This window comes from Zea mays, chromosome 3 (assembly GCF_902167145.1).
Source record: "Zea mays cultivar B73 chromosome 3, Zm-B73-REFERENCE-NAM-5.0, whole genome shotgun sequence".
NCBI classification, from domain to species: Eukaryota; Viridiplantae; Streptophyta; class Magnoliopsida; order Poales; family Poaceae; genus Zea; species Zea mays.
Genome location: NC_050098.1, coordinates 206,700,064 through 206,723,341, shown reverse-complemented (window position 1 = coordinate 206,723,341; position 23,278 = coordinate 206,700,064). Strand labels below are relative to the sequence as shown.

The 23,278-nt window shown below is 48.6% G+C and overlaps 1 protein-coding gene across 1 annotated transcript; it reads left to right on the top strand.

The window, feature by feature from the left end:
* Positions 1-3,555: 3,555 nt before the first annotated feature.
* On the top strand, positions 3,556-4,326 carry LOC100285934 (uncharacterized). The gene has a single exon (NM_001158823.2). The coding sequence runs from the start codon at positions 3,683-3,685 to the stop codon at positions 4,214-4,216; it is 534 nt and encodes a 177-aa protein (NP_001152295.1). The 5' UTR covers positions 3,556-3,682; the 3' UTR covers positions 4,217-4,326.
* Positions 4,327-23,278: the final 18,952 nt, after the last annotated feature.

Genomic DNA, 23,278 nt, shown 5'->3' with positions numbered 1-23,278 from the left:
TTAGCGGCAACCCTCAGTCTGCTGCCTGTGAAGGCCGCGGTTATCTACGTTTCTTTTCCGCACTTTGATTTATTGTAAGGACTATATGGACGTCTCAGACGTATGATGTAATCGACTATTATTTCCCTTTTAATACTATTTTGAGCACTGTGTGATGATGTCCATGTTATGTAACTGCTGTGTACGTGAATAACTGATCCTGGCACGTACATGGTTCGCATTCGGTTTGCCTTCTAAAACCGGGTGTGACATGCGCCCACGCGCAGGAAAATGCTGGTAACGGCTAGTTGGTGGGTGAGGGCTATTTATACCCCTTCCACCCACCATATTCAATGTCTTGCACCCCACATTTATTCCAGCATATTGCTAGAGCATTGCAAGCACCAAAAAACCTAGTGAGGAGATTGGAGAATCTTAATCCGCATTTGTTCCTCATTAGCGCTAGCGAGAGCCACCTAGAGCACACACCACTTGCATTAGGCTTCTCTTGGTCAAGCGAAAGTCTACGGCTTGTTACTCTTGGTGATCGGCATCACCTAGACGGCTTGGTGGCGTTGGGAGCTCGGTGATCACCGTGAAGATCTTGTTGGTGACCCGACTCAAGTTTGTAAGCGGTCTCGAGGGATCCACCGCGCCGGAGTGGCAAAGGATCATCTCGTAGTGAGCACTTGGTTCTTGCGAGGACCAAGGGGGAGTGTTACCCTTGCGCGGGTGCTCCAACGAGGACTAGTGGAGAGTGCCGACTCTTCGATACATCGGGAAAAATTGGAGGAGTCTTCTAAACCTTGCTTTACATTCCGCACTTAATTCAAGCACTTTTCATTGTGTATTTGTTTAGCAAGTATTTGAAGTATTGTCTTAGCATTATTGTATTTCTAGTATTATTATCTTAGTGCTAGTTGTTGGGGTGAAGTTGGGCTCTTGCTTAGCTCTTGTTTAGCTTTTAATTAGTGTTAATTTTTAGAAAAGCCCAATTCACCCCCCTCTTGGGCATCGTGATCCTTTCACATCTAGCTCTTTGTCTGTGACATGGATTTGAAAGCATCGGTTTCTAGTGTCCCGGAATCTTCGAATATAATCATTAACCGATTCTTCGCATCCTTATCGGACTGTGGCTAAATCAGCCAACCCTAATTCATATTCCTTGGAAAATAAATGCTCATGAAATTTACTTTCTAAATCATTCCCGGAATTAATGGAATTAGGAGGCAGGGTGGCGTACCATGTAAAAGTGGTTCCAGTAAGGGATAAAGAAACTAAATGAACACGAAAGGCTTCCCCATCGGCCAATTCTCTAGGTGTGCTAGGAACTGGAGGCCTACATATTACTGTGTGCTTCTACCACTTTCGCCAAAAAACTTGGAAAACTCAAAATCCTTGCCCCTTGTGGGTACGAGACCGTGTCAAACCGGTGATCATATGACTTTTGATATGAATGTCTTACCTGGCTACACTTACTTCGAGCGTATCTCGAAATAGTCCAGTCATCTCTTCCCTAATTTTATCCATTGCGCTCGGTGGCATACCACTAGACTCTGGGCTGTGGGGCTCATTTGGTCGGGCATTGTTATGTCGACCTTCCTGTTGTGGCTGATCGAGAACGTTGACAGGCCTGTGATCATATGATGCGTTGTGGTTTAAATATGTAGGGGGAGGAATGCACTTCTTCTATGATGTGTAATAAATTGGTGTATAGTGTGCAACAGTAGATTCTGTGTATGCGTATCCGAACTGTCCGACCCAAGCGACCAGACAGCCCGACGCGAAGCTGGACTGTCCGATGGTAAATTCGGATTGTCCAATTGTGTTCGCTACCATAGGGGTGTCATGTGGTGATCCTCGTGCAGTCCTAGATCATCTGATAGGAAAAGCCGGGCGGTTCGTGTAGGGGCCGGGCTGTCCTGGCAAAGGCTCGGACGGTCCAACCGTATCCAAGGGCACGAATCTACCAAACAGAGATGACGGTGGTGGTATTTGTCAATCCCTATTTGTTGCCGATGTATTAGACATAGACATTCTGTTACTAGTTTCAAATTATGGAAAACTAGGAGCAATAGACTTCTCCGATGAACACATTAATTTTCTAATTGATTATTCTAACCCTCTAATATGTTGTTTCATTTGATTTTGTTGCTGATCTACATATTGTTTAATAGATTGGATGTCGTCGGGTTTACTCACATTGGGGATTTGAAGCAAAGATAGAAGAGATGCGACCTCGATCTCCCAATGTTTGACAACCTTCTGGTGGCGATCCACCGTGAATTATGACAAGAATTTCTCCTTCGTCTGACGCATGTAGTCTTCGTATTGTTATTGCTCATCGACCGACAGACTTTCAACAGTCGGCTTCAGGATGTTGCCTGGGAAGATACCAGCCATTTGAGGGCCTAATTTTTAGTAGATCTAGACACATGTTCTCCAGCAGAGTCGTCAAAAAGTGTGTTGGGGCCGATCTGGGCACCAAACACCCGAGATGAACAACCTAGTGGTGTTCTTTACGGTGGTGTGAACGGTCCACGACCTGGACGCAGGAGTGACTCCTTCTCTGTATATGGCCGGACGGTCCGCGCTTGGGGCTCGGACGGTCTACAATGACGCAGAGGGTTGTCTTCTTCGTAGCAGACCTAGATCTCGCCTTCTGAGAGGGGCCATCGAGGAGAGATCCTAGGGAGTGTCTTGGCATCGACAGACCACTCAAGATGCCTCTAGTCGATGTAAAGTCGAAGACAGGCAAAGATTCGATGTAGAGGAAGGCTAAACTAGAGCTAAACTAAGGGTACTCCTAATGCATTCAATCGGTCGTAACCTTCGTCTATATAAAGGGGTAGGTCTAGACCCGCTACAGGACGGTTCTCGAGTAAATCCCGCAGTTTTAGCTAATAAATCCCGCAAAAAATATGTAACTCTAACTGATTTTGTGAACGCGCGTGGATGGTCTGTGACACTACGACGAACAGTCTGGACCGCGGATTGTCCGATCAAAACTAGTGCTCAACACTTCTATTTAGCTAGTAGACGGACAATGTTTGATATGCGCCCAAATGATAAGCTACATGCTTGAACGTTCCGTACTATATAGGGTATACTACTAGGTGATGTTTTGTTTACGTATATGTAACGTGAACGGTAACCAATAACGTTAAACAACCATGTTTGTCTAAATTTAACGGTAATCAGATATCACACTAGAAACTAATACTGTACTATTCAAAAAAAATTAACGCTAGTAATCAAGTGTAGATCATTATCATTGTCACTAACTATTTATGAATCAAACGGCACCTTATATCCCAAGACGAACACGGCACAGAAGGACATGTTTTTGTCGATATTATTTTACGCGATTTATGATGGCTCAATCCATGTTTGGACCTACTATCCTGTAGACCTATACTATAGGGTTGAAGCCCATGCACGCAACGCAAGCAACCCAGACCCAGCCAGCCCGACCCTGCCAGCTCTGCCATCGGACACGGTCGCCTCAGCGAGCGGTATCTCGCATGTGACAGACCTTTGCACCAACCATCGCCACGCACATCAGGACAGGCATTCATATTCATCAGGGTACTCTACCCGGTCCCGGTTGGACACTTGGACAGCCCAGCAGCCAATGGCGTTGGTATAAAACACAGGTCGCATCGCCGCTACAAGTCGCGCGCACACGATACCATTATATTCCATGGACCACGACGCGTCACGGCAAGAAGCGGCGGCGGCCGTGTGGCGCGGCACGGTGCGCGCGGTGGCGTCGGGGCCGACGCCCGACGAGGCGTGGGCGCTGCTGGGCGACTTCTGCTCGCTGCACCGGTGGGTGTCCACGGTGCGGGCGTGCCGGCGCGTGGAGGTGGAGGGCGCGGCGGCGGCGGAGCCGGAGCCGGAGGGGCGCCCCGCCCCCGGCTGCGTGCGCTACTGCGAGGGCCCCGTGAACATGGCCGCGCCGGGGGAGCTCGTGGGCTGGTCCAAGGAGCGGCTCCTGGAGATGGACCACGCGGGGCGGTGGTACAGCTACGAGCTGCTGGAGAGCAACAAGGGCTTCGGCAGGTACCGGGCCACCGTGCGGGTGGAGCATGACCCGGCGGGATGCGCTGTCAGGTGGTCGTTCGAGGCCGACCCGGTGAAGGGCTGGACGCTCGACGGGTTCCTGGGGTTCCTGGAGAAACTCGCGCGTGGCGTCGCCCAGCGGCTCCAAGAGGAGATCATGGTGAAGCCGTGAAGTCGCCTAGGATTGGTTTGTGGCCGCGCGTTCGTTTACACTTATTTTCAATCCATATGGATATGGATTGAAGTGAATTGATACAGATTGAAAGATATTTTGATTTACTAGAAATTGAAACTCTCTCAACCCTCTCAATCCATATGAATTAGGATAGAACCAAATAAGCCCTAATTATACTTCCGTTTCACATAAAGATAAGAACTCGCAAAGTTCCTTTTTTTAAAAAAAATACAAAACGCATACATGTCTATGTGAAATTCTCCCGATGGAGTTGAAGTTTGTTGATAATTCAAAGTGGTCAAAGTGTACAATAAAGTCTGTCATCATGTTTCTATCGTCAAGATGATCAGGCCGAGATGAAGGAATCAACCTTTCGGAGGTTGACCTAGTCAAAATTAGTTTTGTCGGTTTCTAAACCGATGAGACCAGGTTTTCCAACTTTCTTTAATAAAAAAATGTATTATATTATTGTGTTCCTCTCGTCAAGCTGACTGAAAAACATATATAGATCGCTTCATTTAGAGTCGAAGTGAATAAATACGATTTTTTAGATGATTTTCGGCGCTGCGTTTGCATTAGAACCGTCCAAGCCGATTTTGCTGGCTACGTGGTTGCCCAACCCTCATCAAAATTGGCTAGACATACTTAGGGACGAAGCGCGCATGAAGTCTAACTAAACTCGTGTGCACGAGGATGGAAAATCTTGTACCGTCCAATTTCGAATACAACATGGTCGAGAGTGTCTCAAAGATGGACACCCTCGGCCTGCCCTATCTCCACTTCTGGTCGATTTCGACGGTGTCGTCCTCAGTCTCTCACCTCCATTCTACCCGTCTGCCGTTGTCACCTTCTTCACCCACCTTGCACGAACCGCCCCCGCCCTCACATTCCTCCATACCGCTGCCGCCAACAGGAACCACCATGCTCTCAAGTCTCATCTCTACACACATGAAAGGTTGCTCCAACCAACGACGTGTGCCGCTCCCATCCCCCCAGCCTAGATGCAGTTGTACAGATTCCTGCTGGAACACAATCAGCCTATGTGTGTCCATGCGCAGGCTGGCGCCGTCCTGACCAACCAGATACGATAATTTTGAGCGTATGAGTGGATGCAAAATAAGCCATTTTGATTATATTAACCTGCATACAAGCAACTAAACATAATCTCAAGAGTAGAGACTCATACAGACTATGACTCTCACATACAAGCAACTAAACATAATCTCAAGTAAAGTCAACACATGCGGTGATCCAAGATAAGATAGTGCGGGTAACCAATCAGGGTGAATGTGGTGGAAGAAGTACATGCGGCGAGTATAGAGCCGCTCATCGTTGGAGGATAAAATATTCTTAGGCCGGCTGCACCGGTGACCGCTCGCCAGCCCCCTCCCTTGCATGGCGTCTATAGGGGGCGTGGGCGCAACGCTGGCCCCTGCAAGGCCCCTTACGTGTCGGCACCTTTCTCTCTCCCTCTGTATATAGTGTTTCACTGTTCACTCCCTCCAGCATTATTCATTTCTATAGATGTGGGTCCATGAATAATTGTTAGTAGATGAAAATTGATATTAGATAAAAAGTAGGTATATGAAATGATATTTTATGGTTGTAGTAGGGTATTGGGAGAGTATTTAGGGGGAGACGTTGCGGGAGATAAAAAAATGGGGATAAACTGTTGATGATGTGACATAAAAAGGTGATATAGGGGAAACTTTTAGAAATAATCGCTGCGGATAGTGAAAGGGAAATAGGCTTACACCTTTTCCTAAATGATTTTGGTGGTTGAATTGCCCAACACAAACAATTGGGCTAACTAGTTTGCTCTAGATTATAAGTTCTACAGGTGCCAAAGGTTCAACACAAACCAATAAAAAGTCCAAGAAAGGGTTCAAATAAAAAGAGCAAAAGACAACTGAAGGCTGCCCTGGTTTGGCGCACCGGACTGTCCGGTGTGCCACCGGACAGTGTACGGTGCACCAGGGTGGATTCTCTCCAACTCGCTAGCTTCGGGAATTTGGGGAGCCACTCCGCTATAATTCATCGGACTGTCCGGTGTAGCACCGGACTATCCGGTGTGCCAAGCGGAGTAACGGCTAACAGCGCCAACGGTCGTCTGCAAAAGGTGAACAGTGATCAACAGTGCGCGACTGCGCGCGCAGAAGTCAGAGCAGGCGCAGAAGGCGCACCGGACAGTGAACAGTGACTGTCCGGTGCACCACCGGACTGTCCGGTGGCCCCACATGTCAGAGCTCCAACGGTCGGAACCCAACGACTGGGTGACGTGTGGCGCACCGTACTGTCCGGTGCGCCATACGACAGAAGCCCTCACCAATGCCATTTTGGTGGTTGGGGCTATAAATACCCCCCAACCACCACACTTCAATGCATCCAAGTTTTCAGCCATCAAACCTCATACAAGAGCTCTAGACTTCATTCCAAGACACAAACAAAGAGATCAAATCCTCTCCCAAGTCCGGAATCACTCCAAACAAATTAGTGACTAGAGAGAGAGACTTTTGTGTTCTTTTGAGCTCTTGTGCTTGGATCGCTTTTCTTCTTCCTCTATTCTTGTTTCCAACTCACTTGTAATCAAAGCAAGAGACACCAAGTTGTGGTGGTCCTTATAGTGGACTAAGTGTCCCATTTGGTTGAAGAGAAAGGCTCACTCAGTCTAAGTGACCGTTTGAGAGAGGGAAAGGGTTGAAAGAGACCCGGTCTTTGTGACCACCTCAACGGGGAGTAGGTTTGCAAGAACCGAACCTCGGTAAAACAAATCACCGTGTTCATCCGCTTTATTTCTTTGTTGATTTGTTTTCCCTCTCTTTCAGACTCGATTTTAATTCTAACGCTAACCCCGGCTTGTAGTGTGTGCTAAAGTTTGTAAATTTCAGATTTGCCTATTCACCCACCCCCCTCTAGGCGACTTTTAATTGGTATCGGAGCCCGGTACTTCATTAGAGCCTAACCGCTCGAAGTCATGTCGGGAGCTCACGCCAAGAAGGAGATGGTGACCGGCGAGAAGCCCGCCACAAGCCACGGGAAGGCTCCATCGGTAGAGTCCGGTAACAAAAGGGAGGAATCACCTCCCCGCATCAAGTCGCACCAGAGTGGTGACAAGAAAAAGAAAATGAAGAAAGTGGTCTACTACAAGACCGATTCTTCGTCGCCAACCACCTCCGGCTCCGACACGCCTTCCGTCACTTCTAAGCGCCATGAGCGCAAGAAGTTTAGTAAGATCCCCTTACGCTATCCTCGCATTTCCAAACGTACTCCTTTACTTTCCGTCCCACTAGGCAAACCACCGGTTCTTGACGGTGAAGATTATTGTATGTGGAGTGATAAAATGAGGCACCATCTAACCTCACTCCACGCTAGCATTTGGGACATTGTTGAGTTTGGTGCGCAGGAACCATTCGTGGGGGATGAAGGCTATGATTCGGATGAGGTAGCCCAAATTTGGCACTTCAACTCCCAAGCCACCACTATACTCCTCGCCTCTCTAAGTCGAGAGGAGTATAATAAGGTGCAAGGGTTGAAGAGTGCCAAAGAGATTTGGGACGTGCTAAAGACCGCGCACGAAGGAGACGAGGTGACCAAGATCACCAAGAGGGAAACGATCGAGGGGGAGCTCGGTCGCTTCATGCTTCACAAAGGGGAGGAGCCACAAGCCAGCCATGTACAACCGGCTCAAGACCTTGGTGAACCAAGTGCGCAACCTCGGGAGCACCAAATGGGATGACCATGAAATGGTCAAGGTTATTTTTAGATCACTCATTTTTCTTAACCCTACTCAAGTTCAATTAATTCATGGTGATCCAAGATATAAACTAATGTCTCCCGAGGAAGTGATAGGAAAATTTGTGAGCTTTGAGTTAATGATCAAAGGCTCTAAGAAAATCATTGAGCAAGGCGCCACCTCCACACCCGAGGTGCAACCCGTTGGCTTCAAAGCAACGGAAGATAAGAAAGAAGAGTCTACGTCAAGTAGGCTCCCCATCGACGCCTCCAAGCTCTACAATGAAGAGATGGCTTTAATCATCAAAAGCTTTCGCCAAATCCTCAAGCAAAGGAGGGGGAAGGACTATAAGCCCCGCTCCAAGAAAGTTTGCTACAAGTGTGGTAAGCCCGATCATTTCATTGCTAAATGTCCATTATCAAGTGACAGTGACAGGGGCGACGACAAGAAGGGGAGAAGGAAGGAGAAGAAGAAATATTACAAGAAGAAGGGCGGCGATGCCCATGTTTGCCGGGAGTGGGACTCCGACGAGAGCTCCACCGTCTCCTCCTCCGATGAGGACGCCGCAAACATCGCCGTCAACATCGCCGTCAACAAAGGTCTTCTCTTCCCCAACGTCGGCCACAAGTGCCTCATGGCAAGGGACGGGAAAAACAAGGTAAAAGCTAGAGCCTCCACTAAATATGAAACATCTAGTGATGAGGCTAGCTCTAGTGATGATGAGGATGATTTGCTCACCCTTTTTGCCAACTTAAACATGCAACAGAAAGAAAAATTGAATGAATTGATTAGTGCTATTCATGAGAAGGATGAACTCTTGGATAGCCAAGAGGACTTCCTAATTAAGGAAAATAAGAAGCATGTTAAGGTTAAAAATGTTTATGCTCAGGAAGTAGAGAAATGTGAAAAATGAACTAGTGAGCTAAGCACTTGCCATGATGTTATCTCAAACCTTAGTAATGAAAATGCCAAATTAATTGCTAAGGTTGAGAAATTAGATGTTTGTGATGATTCTCTTGTCAACCTTAGAAATGATAATGCTAATTTGATTGCTAAGATTGACAAATTGAATGCATCTCTCTCTAGCCTTAAACTTGATAATGAAAATTAATTGCTAAGGCTAAAGATTTAAATGTTTGCAATGTTTCTATTTCCAATCTTAGAGATGAGAATGCTATTTTATAAGCTAAGATTGTTGAATTAAATACTTGCAAATCCTCTACATCTACCGTTGAGCATGTTACCATTTGCACTAGATGTAGAGATATTAATGTTGATGCTATTCATGATCACCTAGCTTTAATTAAACAACAAAATGATCATATAGCTCAACTTAGTGCCAAATTAATGAGCATGACTTAGAAAATGAAAAATTTAAATTTGCTAGAAGCATGCTCTATAGTGGGAGACGCCCTAGGATTAAGGATGGCATTGGCTTCCAAAAGGGAGACAATGTCAAGCTTCATGCCCCTAAGAAATTGTCTAATTTTGTTAAGGGTAAGGCTCCCATGGTTTAGGATAATGAGGGTTACATTTTATACCCTATCGGTTATCCCGAACATAAAATTAGGAGAATTCATTCTAGGAAGTCTCACTCTGGCTCTCATCATGCTTTTGTGTATAAGAGTGAGGCATCTAGTTCTAGGCAATCCACTCATGTTAAATTGTCTAAGAATAAAACTCCTATTGCATCAAATGAACCTAATATTTCATTTAAGACTTTTGATGCTTCTTATGTGCTCACTAACAAATCAGGCAAAGTAGTTGCCAAACATATTGGGGCCAAACACAAGGTCTCAAAGACTTGTGTTTGGGTACCCAAGGTGCTTGTTTCTAATGTCAAAGGACCCAAGACCGTTTGGGTACCTAAGAACAAGGCCTAAATTTGTTTTGAAGGTTTATGCATCCGGGGGCTCAAGTTGGATAATTAATAGCGGGTGCACAAACCACATGACTAGGGAGAAAAAGAATGTTCTCCTCCTACGAGAAAAACCATGATCCCCAAAGAGCTATCACATTCGAGATGGAAATCAAGGTTTAGTCAAAGGACTTGGTAAAATTGCTATATCTCCTGACAATTCTATTTCCAATGTTTTTCTTGTAGATTCTTTAGATTACAATTTGCTTTCTGTTTCTCAATTATGCAAAATGGGTTACAACTGTCTTTTTACAGATATAGGTGTTACTGTCTTTAGAAGAAGTGATGATTCAGTAGCATTTAAGGGAGTGTTAGAGGGTCAGCTATACTTAGTTGATTTTAATAGAGCTGAACTCGACACTTGCTTAATTGCTAAGACTAACATGGGTTGGCTCTGGCATCGCCGACTAGCCCACGTTGGGATGAAGAATCTTCATAAGCTTCTAAAGGGAGAACACATTTTGGGACTAACAAATGTTCATTTTGAGAAAGACAGGGTTTGTAGCGCATGTCAAGCAGGGAAGCAAGTTGGTGTTCATCATCCACACAAGAACATCATGACAACTGACAGGCCACTTGAGCTACTCCACATGGATCTATTCGGCCCGATCGCTTACATAAGCATCGGCGGGAGTAAGTACTGTCTAGTTATTGTGGATGATTATTCTCACTTCACTTGGGTATTCTTTTTGCAGGATAAAACTCAAACCCAAGAGACCTTAAAGGGGTTCTTGAGACGAGCTCAAAATGAGTTCGACTTAAGGATAAAAAAGATTAGAAGCGACAACGGGACGGAGTTCAAGAACTCTCAAATTGAAGGCTTTCTTGAGATGAGGGCATCAAGCATGAGTTCTCTTCTCCCTACACGCCACAACAAAATGGTGTAGTGGAGAGGAAGAATAGAATTCTACTTGACATGGCGAGGACCATGCTTGATGAATACAAGACTTCGGACCGACTTTGGGTGGAAGCAATCAACACCGCTTGCTACGCCCTCAACCGTCTCTACCTTCACTGAATCCTCAAGAAGACATCATATGAACTCCTCACCGGTAAAAAGCCCAATGTTTCATATTTTAGAGTCTTTGGTAGCAGATGCTTTATTCTTGTTAAAAGAGGTAGAAAATCTAAATTTGCTCCTAAGGCTGTAGAAGGCTTTTTACTTGGTTATGACTCAAACACAAGGGCATATAGAGTCTTTAACAAGTCCACTGGACTAGTTGAAGTTTCTTGTGACATTGTGTTTGATGAGACTAACGGCTCTCAAGTAGAGCAAGTTGATCTTGATGAGCTAGATGATGAAGAGGCTCCTTGCGTCGCGCTAAGGAACATGTCCATTGGGGATGTGTGTCCTAAGGAATTCGAAGAGCCTCCACATGCACAAGATCAACCATCTTCCTCTATGCAAGCATCTCCACCAACTCAAGATGAGGATCAAGATCAAGAAGATGAAAATGAAGATCAAGAGGAGCCACCTCAAGAGGAGGACAATGATCAAGGGGGATATACTAATGATCAATACAAGGAAGATGGTGAGGGTCCAAGGCCGCCTCACCCAAGAGTCCACCAAGCAATACAAAGAGATCACCCCGTGAACACCATCCTCGTCGATATTCAAAAGGGGGTAACCACTCGATCTCGTGTTGCTCATTTTTGTGAACATTACTCCTTTGTGTCTTCTATTGAGCCATACAGGGTGGAAGACACATTAAGGGATTCGGATTGGGTGTTGGCAATGCAAGAGGAACTCAACAACTTCACGAGGAATGAGGTATGGCATTTAGTTCCACGTCCTAATCAAAATGTTGTAGGAACCAAGTGGGTCTTCCGCAACAAGCAAGATGAGCATGGTGTGGTGATAAGGAACAAAGCCCTACTTGTGGCCAAGGGATATTCACAAGTCGAAGGTTTGGATTTCGGTGAAACCTATGCACCCGTAGCTAGGCTTGAGTCAATTCGTATATTACTTGCCTATGCTACTTACCATGGCTTTAAGCTTTATCAAATGGACGTGAAAAGTGCCTTCCTCAATGGACCAATCAAAGAGGAGGTCTATGTTGAGCAACCTCTCGGCTTTGAAGATAGTGAGTACCCTAACCATGTATATAAACTCTCTAAGGCGCTTTATGGGCTCAAGCAAGCCCCAAGAGCATGGTATGAATGCCTAAGAGATTTTCTTATTGCTAATGGCTTCAAAGTCGAAAAAACCGATCCTACTCTCTTTACTAAAACTATTGCAAATGATTTGTTTGTATGCCAAATTTATGTTGATGATATTATATTTGGGTCTACTAACAAATCTACTTGTGAAGAGTTTAGTAGGATAATGGTTCAAAAATTCGAGATGTCTATGATGGGGGAGTTGAAGTATTTCTTAGGATTTCAAGTCAAGCAACTCCAAGAGGGCTGAAAGGGAATTAGGCTTACACCTAGTTCCTAAATAATTTTGGTGGTTGAATTGCCCAACACAAATAATTGGACTAACTAGTTTGTTCTAGTGTATAAGTTATACAGGTGCTAAAGGTTCACACTTAGCCAATAAAAAGACCAAGAGTTGGGTTCAACAAAAGAGCAAAGAGCCAACCGAAGGCACCTCTGGTCTGGCACACCGGACTGTCCGGTGTGCCACCGGACAGTGTCCGGTGCACCACCGGACATGTCCGGTGCACCAGAGGACTCCAACTCGAACTCGCCACCTTCGGGAATTTCCAGAGGCACTCGCGCTATAATTCACCAGACTGTCCGGTGTACACCGGACAGTGTCCGGTGCGCCAAGGAAAAGCGGCCTCAGGAATTCGCCAGCTTCGGGAATCTCCAACGGCTAGTCCGCTATAATTCACCGGACATGTCCGGTGTGCACCGGACTGTCCGGTGCAACTCCGGAGCAACGGCTTCTCCGCGCCAACGGCTACCTGCAGCGCATTAAATGCGAGCGCAGCGCGCACAGAGGTCAGGCGTGCCCATACTGGCACACCGGACAGTAAACAGTACATGTCCGGTGTGCACCGGACATCCAGGCAGGCCCACAAGTCAGAAGCTCCAACGGTCGGAATCCAACGGAACTGGTGACGTGGCTGGGGCACCGGACATGTCCGGTGTGCACCGGACTGTCCGGTGCGCCATCGAACAGACAGCTCCACCAACGGTCAAGTTTGGTGGTTGGGGCTATAAATACCCCAACCACCCCACCATTCATTGCATCCAAGTTTTCCCACTTCTCAACCACTTACAAGAGCTAGGCATTCAATTCTAGACACATACAAAGAGATCAAATCCTCTCCAATTCCACACAAGGCTTTAGTGATTAGCGAGAGAGATTTGCCGTGTTCTTTTGAGCTCTTGCGCTTGGATTGCTTCTTTTCTTTCTCACTTGTTCTTGAAATCAAAACTCCATTGTAATCAAGGCAAGAGGCACCAATTGTGTGGTGGCCCTTGCGGGGAAGTTTTGTTCCCGACTTTGATTTAGAAGCTCACTCGGTCCGAGGGACCGTTTGAGAGAGGGAAGGGTTGAAAGAGACCCGGCCTTTGTGGCCTCCTCAACGGGGAGTAGGTTTGCGAGAACCGAACCTCGGTAAAACAAATCCGCGTGTCACACTCTTCATTTGCTTGCGATTTGTTTTGCGCCCTCTCTCCCGGACTCGATTATATCTCTAACGCTAACCTGGCTTGTAGTTGTGTTTATATTTGTAAATTTCAGTTTCGCCCTATTCACCCCCCTCTAGGCGATTTTCAAGGGCACCTTCATCAGTCAAACGAAGTACATACAAGACATACTCACCAAGTTTGGGATGAAGGATGCCAAGCCCATCAAGACATCCATGGGAACCAATGGGCATCTCGACCTCGACACGGGTGGTAAATCCGTAGATCAAAAGGTATATCGGTCGATGATAGGATCTTTACTCTATTTATGTGCATCTCGACCGGATATTATTCTTTCTGTATGCATGTGTGCAATATTCCAAGCCGATCCTAAGGAAGTTCACCTTAGGGCCGTGAAACGAATCTTGAGATATTTAGTTTATACTCCTAAGTTTGGCCTTTGGTACCCTAGGGGATCCACATTTGATTTAATAGGTTATTCAGATGCTGATTGGGTAGGCTGTAAAATTGATAGAAAGAGCACATCAGGGACTTGTCAGTTCTTGGGAAGATCACTGGTGTCTTGGGCTTCAAAGAAGCAAAATTCTGTCGCTCTTTCTACCGCCGAAGCCAAGTACATTGCTGTGGGAGATAGATATCCCCCGGGTCCACTAAAAGAGTAAAGGACCTCACGAAAGGCCCAAGGGCCCAATAAATCGTAAGGTCATTCTTTCGTGGGCCTGGGGAGAAACAACCGGCAAAGCAGAACGACATGAGGCTGGATTGGTGCAAACCCGGACGGCCCACGGCGTCGAGCGAATGGCTGCAACAGAGATCCGACTTTCCCGCGCTGGAGTCTCCATGCAACGAAGCCATGCGAGGATAAGTCGGCGAGGGTTACGTAGGGATAATCTCAAGAGGTTCACTATCTTTTAGCTACTTGTTGTTATCTTACCCACGTGTACTGCCCCACGGTCGAGTATATAAGGCCTAGGGGGCACCCCTTCAGAACGATCGACCCTATCCTACTTAGCCACCCACGTAAACTCTCTGTGCCTTCAACCCAGAGAGCCCTCTTGTAACCACAGCCGAATTCTCATCAGGACGTAGGGTGTTACGCATCTCTAAGCGGCCCGAACCTGTAAATCTTGTTCATTGTCTCTCGTGCGATCGGCACGAACCATTTTGCTACAGTCGTTGACACCGTCCTACTCCTAGAAAACACCTTGAGGGGCAACCCCGGGTGTGCGGTCGGACCCAAAACACCGACAGCTGGCGCGCCAGGTAGGGGGTGTGTCGACGATCCAAGCTAGCTCAATGGCCATCACCTTCCACAGCAAAATCGCCGTGCGTCCCGGATCTGTATTCTGCTTCGGGACAATCTCGTCCGTAGCAGATGAAGAAGGAATTCTACACCGCCTCGCGGATCTGCCGGAACGGAAGTCTCCTCCAACAAACTCCGAAAATGCTGGAAAGACACTACCTCCGGCTCTTCGGAAAAAGATCGTCCCCGGGGAGGCTGGAGCTAGAAGCTCGCTGACCCGGAAGACTCCGCTGTCCACTTCCCCGACGAAAGAATGGATACGGGTCGTGAGAAAGAAGGAGACCAGGGAGAGGCAAGTCGTTCTTCCCGTTCCTCCGACCTCAAAGGAGAACGGAAAGAAAGTCGCCGCCGCAGCAATACCGTTCTACCCCGATGTCCTCTTCATCGGGAGAGCAGAGTCGCTCGCCATCTCCGACGACGAACCGACCGCGCCTGGAGAAGAACCGCCTCAGCGAGAATCCCGCCGACGAAGGAACCGACGCAGGAACGTTCGACGACATCACGCGGCCGGAGAGCGGGATCCGGAGCAACCTGTCTCGCGAGACGAGGTCTCGGAGATAGGAGAAACTCCGGAAGAACGCGTCTTCAGGGAACGAAGGAACTCTCGACGACGTGATCGCCGTCGGACTCAGGAGCAAGCCGAGCAAGATGCAAGGCAACGACGCGAGAATCCGCTCTTCGGGCGCAACTTGAACCCCGACTTCGCTCGAGCTATGAACACGCTGAGCGAAGTCGGAGGCGTTCTAGCTCGGATAGCTGACGGACTTCCTCGGACTCCCGACGCCGAGGGATACCGACGCCTGTTTACTCAGGCGGCCAACCATCTTCTACCGCTCGCTCACCCGCCGAACGATTTGCGGCACACCATCAACAGTCGCCGAGACGCGCGAAGCTCCATCAATGCTTCGCGCGAACGGCGGCATGAGAATGAAATTCGCCGTCGGGAGGAGTATGACCGAGATCATGGCTTCCCGACTCAAAGCCAGGCTACCAGGACTGAGTCGGCAACAGCTTCAACTGGCGGTACCACCCGGGGACGGTCGAGGAACCGCCACCACCACTCCCCTCCCCGGGACAGACGACATCCCTGACGACAGGAGGACACGTGCGGAGTATCTGCACTTACTCCGCGCCTTAGGGCCATCCAATGGCCTCCCAATTTCAAGGTATCCAATGTCGACAAATATGAACCTAAACAGGATCCAGGGGGTTGGTTAGCCGTCTACACCACTGCCGCTCGAGCTGCCGGAGCATCTGAAGACGTCATGACCGCATATCTGCCCATTGTCCTTGGGCAAGATGCGCTGCAGTGGCTGCGACATCTACCCCGACACTGCATCGACGACTGGAGAGACTTCAGTCGACGTTTCATCGCCAACTTCCAGTCCCTCTCCGACAAGCCGGCGCAACCATGGGACCTCAAATCCATCAAGCGCCGGGGGGATGAGACTCTCCGGTCATACCTTAAAAGGTTCCAGACCATGAGAAACCGCATCCCCGAGGTCACGGAGGCGACCGTGATCGAGGACTTCTACAGAGGATCCAATGACTCGGTTTTCGTCCGAGCCATACTACAAAAGGCGTCGACTACCTCCGAGGAGCTGTTCCTGGAAGCCGACCTCTACATCACCGCCGACGAGCGAGCCCAGGATCTCATCGGAGGAGCAAAGCCTGCACCGGCAGCGCCACGACGTGACGCGAACCAGCCGTCCGACAAACGCTGGGAGAAGAGGCCTCGAGAAGAAGTACACGCCGCCGGACCACCCGCCTCTCGTGCCCGAGGAGGACCTCGTGGAGGCGAGCGCACGCTGGACGACATCCTCGACGCCCAGTGCCCGTACCACAAGGACATGCGCCACACCCTTCGAAACTGCCGGGACTTCAAGCACTCTGTCGGGCACGGCCGACCCTTCCAACCTCTACCGCCTCCTCCGCCGAGGGGAGGACCAGATGAACCACGACAGCCCCATCGGCAGGAGGAGGGGGGAGGAGGAGCTTTCCCGCGCGTTGACAGGGAGGTCAACGTCATCTTCGGCGGACATGGGTCGCAGGAGAACAAAAGACAACAAAAGCTCAACGACCGCCAGATACTGGTGGCGACCACCGGTCCTCCCGCCCCGTACCGGTGGTCGGAGCACCCGATCACTTTCACTCGGGAGGATCAGTGGCTCAACTTCGACCATCCTGGCAAATACCCGCTCCTCGTCGATCCGGTGATCCGAGAGAGCCGGGTAAAGAAGGTGCTAGTGGACGGGGGGAGCAGCATCAACGTCACCTTCCCCCGTACACTCCAAGGCTTGGGAGTTCACCTCAAAGAGCTCCACGAGTCGGACACTCCTTTCTTCGGCATCGTGCCGACGGAAGGGGAATACCCGCTGGGCCACATCTACATGCCGGTCACCTTCGGAACTCCGGAGAACTACAGAACCGAGTTCCTGAGGTTCGAGGTGGCGAACTTCGACTGCGGGTACAACGCCATCATCGGGAGGCCGGGACTGGCCAAATTCATGGCCATTCCGCACTATACATACATGATACTGAAGATGCCGGGACCACGAGGAATCATAACTGTGCGTGCCGACTTCCAAGGTGCCGCAGAGTGTTTCCGAGTGGCCATTCAGGCAGCCCTCACCACCAAGCCGTCGGCGTTTCCTTCTACATCGGCGAACTCTAAGCCTGAGGAAGGCCTCACGGTACCGGCGAATGAAACTCAGGCCGTGACCTCTATGCGGCCGACTGAAGAAACCAAAAGAATCAACCTGGGGTTCGCTGACGAGCGCAAGACGGCTGTCATCAGCTCCAGTTTGAACAACAAATAGGAAAGCGCGCTCGTCTAGTTTCTGCAAGATAACCGGGACGTATTCGCGTGGCAACCTGCGGATATGCCGGGAGTCCCAAGAGAACTGGCCGAGCACAAATTGAAGGTCTATCCTCAAGCGAGGCCGATTCGGCAAAAGTTGCGTCGTTTCACGCCCGACAAGAGAGAGGCCATTCGTGCCGAGTTAGCTCGTTTGGTCGCGGCTGGATTTATTAGAGAAGTATTACATCCCGAGTGGTTAGCCAACCCTGTTCTTGTACTCAAAAAGAATAAAGTGGATTGGCGCATGTGCGTCGACTACACTGATCTCAACAAACACTGTCCGAAGGATCCCTTCGGGCTCCCGAGGATAGATCAAGTAGTGGATTCCACCGCTGGATGTTCTGTGCTGTCTTTCTTAGATTGCTATTCCGGGTATCATCAGATCAGTTTGGCAAAAGAAGACGAGGAAAAAACGGCGTTCATCACCCCGTTTGGTGCTTTCTGTTATACCTCCATGCCGTTCGGCCTCAAAAACGCTGGAGCAACTTATCAGAGAGCCATTCAAACATGCCTAGCCGATCACTGGGGCAAGCGTGTGGAAGCTTACGTTGATGACGTGGTGATCAAAACAGAGAATTCGGAAAACTTCATCGAAGATTTACAGCTGGTTTTCAACAGCCTGAGGAGATATAGATGGAAGCTCAATCCTGAAAAATGTGTTTTCGGGGTACCAGCAGGAAAGCTGCTCGGATTTATTGTCAGCCACCGGGGAATTGAGGCTAATCCAGAAAAAATTGAAGCTATCATGAAGATGGAAGCTCCTCGGTCACAAAAGAAGGTTCAGCGACTCACTGGATGTATGGCAGCTCTAAGCAGATTTATATCCAGACTGGGAGAGAAAGGTTTACCATTTTACAAACTACTCAAGAAGGTGGACAAGTTTCAGTGGACTTCAGAGGCACAAGAAGCTTTAGATGCACTGAAGAAATTTTTGACAACACCACCAGTATTGAAACCGCCCTGGCGAGCTACGCCGACTCAACCGGCTGAAGATTTGCTGTTGTATATCTCTTGCACGACTCACGTGGTAAGCACTGCGTTGGTAGTCGAGCGAGTGGAAGAAGGGCATGCCTACCCGGTACAACATCCTGTTTACTTCATCAGTGAAGTTCTAGGTCCCTCGAAGAAAAAATATCCTCAGGTTCAGAAGCTATTATATGCAGTACTTCTAACTGCCCGCAAGCTGCGTCACTACTTTGACGACCACAAAGTCATAGTAGTTACTGGTTTTCCAATAGGAGATATTCTTCACAACAAGGAAGCCATTGGCCGAATAGCCAAGTGGGCTTGCGAGTTGGGATCCCACGATATCGAGTTCCGACCTCGCACTGCCATCAAAACTTAGGCACTGGTTGATTTCGTATCAGAGTGGACAGAACAGCAAGTTCCAGACAATCCAGAGGCAACAGAAGTATGGCGAATGTATTTTGATGGCTCGCTGAAGCTGCAGGGAGCAGGAGCAGGGATTCTCTTCACTGCACCGGGAGGTGAACACCTCAAGTATGCTCTCCAGTTGCTATTCCCAGCCTCAAACAATGCAGCCGAGTATGAAGCCTTGATACACGGATTAAACATCGCCATATCACTGGGCGTCAAGAGATTAATGGTATATGGAGATTCTCTGGTAGTCATCAGCCAGATAAACAAAGAATGGGATTGTTCAAGTGATTCAATGGGAAAATATTGCACTGCCGTCCGAAAGCTGGAAGATAAATTCGAGGGTCTGGAATTTCACCATGTAGAAAGAGATCGGAACACGGCAGCCGATATACTATCCAAACTCGGATCCGGTCGAACTCAGGTCCCACCCGGAGTCTTCGTGCAAGAAATCCTGCAGCCGAGTATCTCGATGAATCAAGCAGAAGAGTGCAACGTCATGGATCAACCCGGGTCAGACTCTGACGATTGGAGACAGCCGATTACTAAGTATATAAAGAATGAGGAAGAACCAGATGACAAGAACTCGGCAGAGCGTATTGCCAGACAATCAGCTCACTATACCCTCATTGGGGAGGTATTATACAGGAGGGGCGCGTCAGGCGTCCTCATGAAATGCATTCTCCCGTCCACCGGGAAGCAACTTCTGGAGGAAATCCATGCAGGGCAGTGTGGAGTACACGCAGCATCCAGAACACTAGTTGGGAAGGTTTTCAGGTCAGGATTCTATTGGCCGACGGCGAAGAACGATGCAGCCGAGTTAGTTCAGAGATGCGAAGCTTGCCAATACCTGTCAAAGCAACAGCACATGCCAGCGCAGCAGCTGCAGACCATACCAGTAACTTGGCCTTTCGCATGCTGGGGACTGGATATGATTGGACCTTTCAAGAAAGCTCAAGGAGGATATACCCATGTGTTGGTGGCAATTGACAAATTCACTAAATGGATAGAGTTTCAGCCTATTGCTTCTTTAACCTCTGCTAAAGCCGTGGAATTCATACAAAGCATAATATTTAGATTCAGGATACCAAACAGTATCATCACTGACTTGGGATCCAACTTCACCAGTTCAGAATTCTTTGACTTCTGCGAGCAAAAGAGCATTCAGGTCAAGTATGCATCCGTAGCACATCCAAGAGCCAACGGGCAGGTTGAGCGAGCCAATGGAATGATATTAGAGGCACTCAGGAAAAGGGTCTTCGATAAGAATGAAAAATTCGCTGGAAAATGGATAAGAGAGCTGCCTTATGTTGTTTGGAGCCTGAGAACCCAACCCAGCCGAGCCCTACATGGAAATACTCCTTTTTTCATGGTCTATGGGTCGGAGGCAGTGCTACCTGCTGATCTCAAGTTTGGGGCGCCAAGATTGATCTTCGAAAGCATAGCAGAAGCCGAGGCCACCAGGATGGAGGATATTGATATACTTGAGGAAGAACGACTGAATGCAGTGATCCAATCAGCACGGTACCAGCAAACTCTAAGGCGTTATCATGACAAGGCTGTACGACAACGTTTCTTTTCGATAGGAGACCTCGTCCTCCGCCGAACTCTAACGGGGGAGGGGCGGCACAAGTTATCACCCTTATGGGAAGGGCCTTTCATAGTAGCAGAGGTTACTCGGCCTGGATCGTATCGCCTCACCCAGATGGATGGCACAGAAGTTGGTAACTCTTGGAACATAGAGCACCTCAGAAAGTTTTACCCCTAGCTGTATTTCAAGACAGCCGGGGCGACCATGTACTCTGTAAAGTGGAAATATGTCATCAATAAAGATAGATCTCAAAGATACTTGGTTCGTTTATGATCGACTTGCATTCTTACTTAACTCGGGGTGACCACTATGCCCTACAAACGGAGCAATCGACTTAAGTCGGCGACGACTTAAGGCGGTGCAACATGCTCACGCTTACTTAACTCGGGGTGACCACTATGCCCTACAAACGGAGCAATCGGCTTAAGTTGGCAACAACTTAAGGCGGTGCAACATGCTCACGCTTACTTAACTCGGGGTGACCACTATACCCTACTAACGGAGCAATCGGCTTAAGTTGGCAACAACTTAAGGCGGTGCAACATGCTCACGCTTACTTAACTCGGGGTGACCACTATGCCCTGCAAACAGAGCAATCGGCTTAAGTTGGCAACAACTTAAGGTGGTGCAACATGCTCACGCTTACTTAACTCGGGGTGACCACTATACCCTACTAACGGAGCTATCGGCTAAAGTCGGAGATAGCTTAAGCCGACGCAGCATACTCGCACCTATATAATGCAAGGGATGATTTCCATATTCCATAAACAAATTTCATAATCATCATGTGGCATTACCACAAATCTACGAACCAACAAATTCTGATACAATAAGGGAGTAATCATATCATTCGAATGATAAGCTGATGTCTTCTAACGAATACTTGATCATGCTAACCACGCGCTCAGAGCATGCAAAATGTTTCTCTATTTTCCAATGTCTTTCTCAGGAACGACCGACGAAGAAGGGCGATTCGAGGAATCGGGGGTAGCATTCACATCAGCTTTTATATCTTCAGGAACTACCACTCCGGGTCTTCTCATCAAGATTCGCCCCGCTCGAATAGCCTTGTCCATGGCTTTATCGCGCTGGGCTTTGAGAGTAGCAGCAGTCTCTTCGGCGGTTTTAGCGGCCAGCTGAGCAGTTTCTAACTCCTGGGCAATGGTTTTCTTGGAAGCTCGGAGTTCCTTGATGGTGGCATCCTTTGTTGATATCAATTGCTTAAGGCGGGTCACTTCGTCCACAGATTCTTGTAGCCTACAACGCTGATTGTCCAGTTCCTCCATTGTAAAGCGGTGGCTCCTCTCCAAGATGGTTAGCGAGTTGCTAGAATCTCGATACAATCTGTCCAGATTGTCGCGAGAAGCGGCAAGGATGCGTTTTTCTTCCTACAAGCAAAAACCAACTCATTCAGAATCCAAGCATGTAATAAGGCGAAGCATGGTTTCGTAAGTTACCTTTTCGGAGTCAAGCCGAGCATGAAGAGAAGAACTCAGAGCGTTGGCATCATCCAAAGCAGCAGAAACCTGATTCAGTTCAGTCTGGCTCTGAAGATACTTATCCTCGAAGTCAGCACACCGTTGAGCCATTTCAGCTTGATCTCGAGAATGTTTTTCCTCAAGAACTGCGATCTGCCGAGTCATTCCTATCAAGAGATAATCAAATGAAGTGAGGTCAGAAGGTAAAACAATCCACGAGCAAGGGTAAGGAAGAAGAAGAAAGGGCACTAACCAGCATTAGTTGCCTCCAACTCGGATACACGACGATGAAGCAACACTGGATTCCAACGCTCGAGAGATGAAGCCACTTCTGGGGTGGAAGCACCCTGTGATTTCAGTTGACTGGCCAATCCATTCACCAAAGCCTGATGAGAAGAACAGATGAGCATAATGACAGCAATTCATGCAACATAAAGATCAAACTAAAGCACGGCACAACACCTGGAGGTTGGAAAAGAACGAAGGGATCCCCAAGTCAGGAGAAATCAGCTGATAATCAGGTGCCAGACCACCACCCGAAGCAGCTTGCAGCAGACCAGCAGGAACGAGCTCAGTACATTCAGCGGAGCCTAACGCCAGACCAGTGGGGATGCTTCCCTCTAAAGCGACCCCCTGATCTGGAGTTTGAGACACCACCATGCCGCCAGAGTGTGGAGGTGAACCCGCGTGAACGTCCATAGAAGTGCAGGAAGGAGACCCTGCTCGGGCACCCTCGGGGGCTGGGTCACAGTCGGCGCTGCCCACCTGAGCCGGATCATCCCCGGCAACACCCTCGGGGGCTGGGCAGTGGCCTACACTCTTCGCCCGAGCTAAGTCACTCCCGACGACATCCTCGGGGGCTGTGCATATATCAGCGCCATTCTTGGGACCCAGGCTCTCTGCCGTGACCACCTCTAAGGTTGACGGGCCTTCAGCTACTTCCATGGGATCAGAACGATCCAGGTCAGCATCCCGACCCTCGAGATCATGCTCTAAGGTCGACGAGGCACGGGATGACCTCAACCCAGCATCTGGCACGGCTGCACAAGTTTCTGTCGCATCAGCATCTGCAGGCCCCGATAGCAAGTCTTCTGGGACCATATCCTCTAGAGTTTTATCAAAGTCGGCCATGGACAGCTCTTGCAAGCCAATAAGGGCAGACAAAGCAGGAGAAGGGACTCCACTACTTCCACCGC

Bases quoted from the DNA above. Each gene is read 5' to 3' on its own strand.
- LOC100285934 (NM_001158823.2), top strand. From the start codon at position 3,683: ATGGACCACGACGCGTCACGGCAAGAAGCGGCGGCGGCCGTGTGGCGC.